This window comes from Pituophis catenifer, unplaced genomic scaffold (assembly GCF_029215685.1).
Source record: "Pituophis catenifer annectens isolate HBS135680 unplaced genomic scaffold, rPitCat1.0.hap2 SCAF_3, whole genome shotgun sequence".
Classification (NCBI taxonomy): Eukaryota; Metazoa; Chordata; class Lepidosauria; order Squamata; family Colubridae; genus Pituophis; species Pituophis catenifer.
The window spans coordinates 25,405,364-25,412,475 of record NW_027256883.1 but is presented as its reverse complement, the minus strand read 5'-3'; the positions used below and the strand labels follow the sequence as shown (position 1 = coordinate 25,412,475).

The 7,112-nt window shown below is 44.7% G+C and overlaps 1 protein-coding gene across 2 annotated transcripts; it reads right to left on the bottom strand.

The window, feature by feature from the left end:
* Positions 1 to 412: 412 nt before the first annotated feature.
* Positions 413 to 6,817, bottom strand: KLF10 (KLF transcription factor 10). 2 transcript variants are annotated; one of them, XM_070942075.1, is made up of 4 exons: positions 6,640 to 6,817; positions 3,686 to 3,922; positions 2,611 to 3,529; positions 413 to 1,764 (listed from the first exon to the last, which is right to left on the bottom strand). In XM_070942075.1, the coding sequence occupies exons 1-4, from the start codon at positions 6,685 to 6,687 to the stop codon at positions 1,505 to 1,507; spliced, it is 1,464 nt and encodes a 487-aa protein (XP_070798176.1). In that variant the 5' UTR covers positions 6,688 to 6,817; the 3' UTR covers positions 413 to 1,504. The 2 variants fall into 2 exon arrangements, with proteins under 2 accessions (XP_070798176.1, XP_070798177.1); XM_070942076.1 differs by having other exon boundaries at positions 6,652 to 6,817.
* Between the last annotated feature and the right edge of the window lie 295 nt (positions 6,818 to 7,112).

Sequence of the window (7,112 nt, the reverse complement as noted above, 5' to 3'; positions counted from 1 at the left end):
CCTTTTGGACATGTCACAACATATATATATATATATACACACATACAAAAGAGTGGTAGATGCACTGTACCACCATTTTTGTAATTCTATCATCTTGCATCACATCATCAATCACCATGTGATTTGATGCTAGATATTTTTATTATTTATTCATAAAATTTATAGCACGCCCATTTTACCTCAAGGTAACCATGGGTGGCTTATTATTACGTTTATATCCCATTATTCTAAATGCTCAAGGCTCAAAGGAGAATTTAGAGGTCATTGTTACAAGCAATCATGCAAAAATTCATTGTATATAACATCTTCTTAGTAATTTACAAAAGATCACTAAGTTCAGAACACTAGTGTGTCACACTGAATTTTAATGTAATTTTTAAAATAAAATATAAAAAACTGAGAAAACACATGGTTTATTAAAGAAAATTACATTTATTGTAAACAAGTATAAAGTACATAAGAAATCTTGTGCAAAATCTTAAGTAGTCACAAAATAGATATTACAATACTCTCTATAATTTTATATTTATTTAGTATAGTAAGAGAATTGAAAAAATGATGGCAAAATCACTGTATACACATCTAGGACAGATGACTCAACTTTCTTTGCTTCACAAGTAATCCATCATTTTCCAATTTTATGTCATTTTAAATTATATCTATAACATATAAAGGTCAATCATATTTCTATTGTAATCTATTTTAGAGAAATCTCAGGAAGTAACATAGCACACTGCTTTTGTTCTTCCTGGAGAATAAAGCTTTTGTAACACTTAAATTATCCTTTAAACAAAGTGCACTGTATCAAGGTTTCAATGATATAGAAATTTAAATGTATAAAAGAAACACACAACTTAAACACACAAGTAACAAAAGATGCTGAAGTACAGCTAATAGTACTAACTGTGATGCTTTCAAAGTAGTAAAAATTTGTCTTTAGAATAATCCAGCCATATGATACCACTTTCTCAATGATATACATAACTTATACAGAATTGCTAAATTAGTTATACTTTATATACCAGGAAATGAAGATACATACACTTAATCTCGGGAAGTTGATAACCACATTCTCATCATCATTCACAACTGAGAAAACAGCAAGTATTTCTACTTAAAATTTTCAGCATTCTAGTATTACTGGAATTTATCCCTGATTCTGTACCATAAACTGAGATTCTGCATTTTGTTTGCAACAGTGTTGAAAACATTCCCACATCCTAATGTCTGCATTTCTCTCTAGTTTATACTCAGCTACAGAGGACACAGGAACAGCTCTTTCCAGAACTGGCACTGACATTTCCATGTCTCCTTTCTCCAAGCACAAAAATGCCTGCTACCCTATATATCACAGCCAAGGTATTCAGGTAGCCATTGCCTCTGTTTCAATCTGATAGTGTAGAACCACAGACTTATTCTGCAATGTTTTTTCACATTACCATTGGTACCAGTCATACACTGGGGGGGAAAAAAGAAGCTAAACAGCCTCTTTAGATAAAGTTATTCATTGATCAGCCACAGAAGTATGCGGCGTAACAATATCATTTAGCTTGCTCACTTCCATCTGCCAGTTTGGTAATTTTTTGGCTGACAAATGGCGACGTGCATGTTTTGTTAAATGGTCACTCCTCATGAATCGTCGACTGCACATTGGGCAGGCAAATTTTTTCTCTCCCGTATGTGTTCTGCGATGGCGGGATAGTTCATCAGAACGGGCAAATCTCCTCTCGCAACCTTTCCAACTGCAGCTGAATGGCTTTTCTCCTAAAATACAAAATGAAGAATTAAGTGTTATTAATTAAGTTAAGTGTTAAGTGGCACAAGTGTTTTTTTTTAATTAGCAGGGGACAGACCTTTATTAATACCAGAAAATAAATTGTTTCTGTATCTATTTATAAACAAACAGAAAAAAAAAACTTTTGAAAAATAATAATAGTAATCATATCATAATCCAGGCAAAATCTTACATGGTATCTACTATATTTTTACAGTTCCATATTATCAGAATACAAATTATAATTAATGTCTCCAAGTTACACCTTGCAGATCTTCTTTATATTAAATGATATTTTAGTAACAATCTGTGAAGGCTGATAATAGCTGTTTTATTCTGAGAAGGAATCTAAATTTCAAATTATAAATCTGAAAAGCTCCTTATCTTCAAGTGATTCTTTCTTTCCTTATTTGATACCACGGTTTCTCACAAAAACATATAGGCCAATGTTGGTGAATCTTTTCGGCATAGAGTGCTGAAACCGGAAGAGCAGCTGCTCAGTGTGCATGTGTGTGCCGGGAAGATGATCTTCTGGTTTCTGGCACGTGCATGCGCACTAGCCACTTTGTATTCCGGTTTCTGGTGCTCATGCATGCGCGAAGACCCGCTGGCCAGTGCGCTGGAATCCAGAAGAGCAACGGGCGATGGCTTGCGGGCCTGGAGAGATGGCTCTGTGTGCCACTTCTGGCACTCATGCCATAAATTCACCATCATGGATACAGACCAAAACATTTGGAAAGAGTTGCATAGGTGAGTAACAGCAAATCTGCCCATCATGTTAATGTTACCGAGAAGTTCATTTAGAATTTTTCACACTAGACAATTCCTCAACTTACCTGTATGTGTTCTAATGTGTGCCTTTAAATGGGAGCTTTTGAAATATGTTTTTCCACAACCCAGGTAGTTACAGACATGGCTTCTTGTTCTGAGAGAGTCAACAGATGGAGTGATCTTTGTGGCAGGAGGGGCCAAACCTGGAGCAGGAGCAATAGGGGACAGTCTGGTGCTGTGAGGATTGGTCACCGGAACCTTGGCATTCTGCACAACAGTCTGTGGCACTACAAACATAACTGCTGCTTTGGGAACTTGAGTTCCCATGAGGACCATTGGATGACAAAGGTTTGATGGCAATTGACCACAAGGAGTGTTAGATACTATTGCTGTCACAAGAGAGTTGTTAGCAGACAATGGAACCATCTGGCAAACCAATGGCATAGAAGAGACTCCTCCTACTTGCATAGATGATGGAGGGGTTACTTGTGAAGCCCAAGAGACAGATGGAGAAGTATCAAGTACAGTCTGTGGGAAAGGCAGTGGGCTGATGGCCTGTAGTGGACTTTTGGATTCTTTTATGGTTGACAGCCTATCTTCAGAAAATGCAGTATTCAGCAATATGTTTTTACAAGATAAATTTTGTTTTTCTTCTGTATTGTCTTCTGAATGTGATTTTGTACTGCCATTCTGGTTTGCTTCCCCCATGTTATCATCATACTTCCTAACATGATCTGTTCTTGCTGGACAGGTTATGCTACTGCAAAGCTGAGCATCTGCTGTATGGCGAATGACGCTGGTTGCCTGAGCTCTCAATATTCTTGGCACTTGAACATTTTGTGTCTCTTTAGGAGATGCTGTAAAGACTTGATCAGAAAGGTCTGGATATGGCTTGTTCTGTACACAAGGTGGCGCTGATGTTGCTGGATGGACTGCCTGAGACATTTCAAGGTCAGCAGAAGGGCTATAGGGTGGAGTTAAACACTGAACAAAACAAAGCAAAGAGAAGTTTATGAGGACTTGAATTCTGCAGATTTTAGCTTTTATCTTAGAGATGTTATCTTAGAATAAGTGCTATTTATTTAAGCAGAGCACAGCACTAAGCTGTAAATTAGTAATTTATAACAGAATAAAACTTACAAAAGCTGGTATTGTACGAAAATCAGCAGGAGGTAGCAAGTTGTCTTCAAACTCCTCAGATGTATCCGAAGCTGGCGTCATTGGCCTCCGCTCAGCATACTTTTTGAAGTCTGATTTCCAACTGCAGCTCATGGACATGAGAGCTTCCACTGCTTCAAAAGCACTCTTTTCATTGGTATAGTTCCAATAACACTTCCTGAGGCATTGCTTTTTAGCAATCATCTCCATTCCCTCTTCCTACAAAAAAAAAAAGGGGGGGGGGGAATGGACCATTTTTCAATTATTAAGTAACACAAAGGTGTTGATCAGCTAAACTGATTAAAAATGCAAAACCTGCGGAAGTCACAAAATGAATTATATAAAGAACAACAGTAAGTTTCAGTCCAAATTTATTTTTTTTCTATCCTTGAGATAAGATTTTAGGATGTATAAACATAGTAATCATGACAATGATCAATCTACTTTCTTTCAAATCAACACTATCAGGAAGTCAAATAATTCCCTTTGATCACAAAATATTTAGAAGCTGAGTTAGCAAGGCTGTTAAGTTGAAGTAGGCCACTGGACCAAAAATCCTATGTTTAAGCCTTTCACAAGGGATTGAAGACTTGGTTTTACCCTTGGTCCCGAATGCTAAGTGAACCACACCGGCTGACTTGTTTGACCTGTTTATAGTTTTGTTACCGAGTGTGAATATGAGTGTTTTCAGATCTTGGGTATTTGTAACATTTTCAGTTACTTTAACAAATTGTATTCAGTTGTGATTTGGTCTTATTCTTCTTTTGCTACCTAGAGGCAGTACTGTCAGATGAGCAGCCACAACAATTGCTTAAATAAATGCAACATCATAACAACATTCAATTTTTTTGCCACCCTCAAGCGGTAGTCTGAATGTTTGTAGCCCCACACTGTAATTCTACCAGTTTATGCTGTAAATTATCTTTCGATTGTTGGTTATCCATGTTTTTCTACGTGCAAAAGTAACCACGTTTTGCGTTTGGTTCGTCTTAAAAGCAGCGTTATCTCAACATTGGCAATTCTGAGACTTGAAGTCCACACATCTTAAAAGTTGCTGCAGTTGAGAAACACCGTCTTAAAACGCAACCAGAATTTCATTCGTAAGATTTGTCGACCGCTTTCCTTTCCAGGAAGAGAGAGAGAGAGAGAGAAAAACACCGTATATAATCAGGATTCCTCCGAAAGTGATTTAGTTTCCCCGAGACTGAGCGGCTCTGACGCCTTGGCCTCTGCAGAGTCTACGCGGGCGGACGGAAAGACTATTTTCAAATTGGAAACTCCGGAGGGAACCAGGTTGCCAGCAGAGGCCGCTGAGCCAGTCAGGCTTCGAGGGGGAAAATCGAGGCCAGGGAGTTCCTCGCTCTGGCAGCCGGATCTTGGAAGCGAGCCACGTTCACCTCAGAGCGCCTCCGACGTGACTCACCCGGCCTTCCGAACAACTCGCCACCCCCTCCTTCCAGGGCGGCCCCCATCCTTCCCTCATTGGCTCCTCGGGGCAGGCAGCACGGGCTGCGATTGGTTGTCCCCGCCCGAAAAAGTGGGCGGAGACATGTGAACAAAGCGTGATCGGGGGCTGCTGCTCAAGCGTCGGGGAACGTGAACTGGGCTTTGCCGCGCGAGGACCTTTCACCCACTTTCTCCGAGGCCTCCTCACTCCTCCTCCCCCCCCAGCCCCGCCCCGCCCGCCATCCGCAAGTCGCTCCCACGCCTGGAGGCAAAGCTGGGTGGGCGGGTTGGCAGGCTCGCCGGAGCAGGGCGGCATCCCGCCTTCCCAGAAAGGCTCCAATGCCAGGGCGCGGCGCGACGGACAGACCTTGGCCTCAGCGGGCCCCGCCGCCCACCTTCTTCCCGCGCCAGCCCGATTGGCTCCACAGCCGCGGGGGTCGCCTCGTGGAAGGCGCGAAAGGCGCTGGACGGTTGAAGTTCTTCGCTCGCCTCGCGGCACGGGCGCCAAGACCCCAGAGCTGGTGGGGGGGTGGGGGAAACGGCCCGCTGTGGGGGCGAACATTCCCGCCAAGGCCGGTCACAAGAATTAGAGTCGGAAATATGAGGGAGGCTTTTCTCCCGCCCTTCCCACCCCCTCACATCACACACCCCGCTGGCCTTCTCCGCCTCTGCGACCCCCACCCTCCCTGAAGCGTCTCTAGGCCATCCAGGAGCAGCGCTTCCTGAGCCGTTTCGACCTCTCCGTCGAAAGCCAGAGCCAGGGGGCGGCTTGCCCTCTTGCTTTCCGGTTTCTCGCTTGGATTTCACGGCTCTTCCCTCCCTATTGCCGAGGCTATTTTCAGCGACTGTTCACTCCTTGCTATGCCTCGACTTCCCAAGCGCCGAGGCTGCAATCTCTTGCCCGCCTTCGCTTTCCGGAGCAGCCCTTCCAGCTGCCATCACGTCTCGGTCCTCCCTCCCCCACCCCGGCCCCGCAACTGCTTAAATTAGCTAACCCTTCAGCCGAGGTCTTCCCCTTCTCCCCGTCCCTCAGTGTGTCCCGCCCCGTCGAACTCTAACTGCCCTCTCAACACAAGACACCGATTTCCCTCACGTCCTCCAAGGGCTCTCCATTGACCCCTTGGAGGCTCCCTCTGTCTAATTGTCCCTCTGTCCCTCCACCCTTGGGAGGCTCCATTGACCCCCTGGAGGCTCCCAAATCTCCAATTCCCAGCAAAGTTTTGCTTGGGATCCCTTTGCCAATTCCAATAGGTTACCTAGCAACGTTTGCGCGCCTTTCCATTGCCCCCCCCTCCATTTTCGCTCGCCTTCCTCAAAAATAGATCCTTTTAATAGTCGTGCGTTCATTCTGGAGCCCCAACCTTGCAAACTTCCCCACCGGGGGCCTGGCGTGCATGCCGCCTCCTTCTCCCCTCCGAGGGTTATTTATCCTGCCTCGATAAGCGATATTTTTTCCACCACTCCCTCGAGCAGCCCAGATTTGTACTTACGGTGTGCTGGACGGTGTGCTGGAAAGCAGGCTCTCCAAAATTTAGCATGACTCTAATGGCAAAGCCTTCAGTGTTAGGCGGTGGACAGATGCTAAAAGAGCGGGCTGCAGTTGTTGACAAGCACCGTCCCCCTCCCCGCCTCAGGCGTTCTCTGCTTGGCGCTGCCTTTATTTTTCTCTTTTTGTTCGCGGGCAGCTCCCCATTCAGGTAGTGTCTCCCCAGCTGAAGCGTAGACGGAGGCGGGCGCGGGCCCGGCCAATCGCCTTCAAAGGTGTGTGAAGCGCGGGCCAATCGGCGAGCGGGGGTCACGCGTGATCAGCGGCTGCCCGGCAGCGTGAAGAGGGAGTCATTCCTGCGTGTACAGAAACCGGCAGCGTGTCCCAGCGCGGCTCTTGGGTAAGTCCCTCTTGTTGGCTGAGTCAGTGTCACGTCCCTTCCCACCCCTTCTCTTCCTTCTCCGGGTTCCTGTGGGA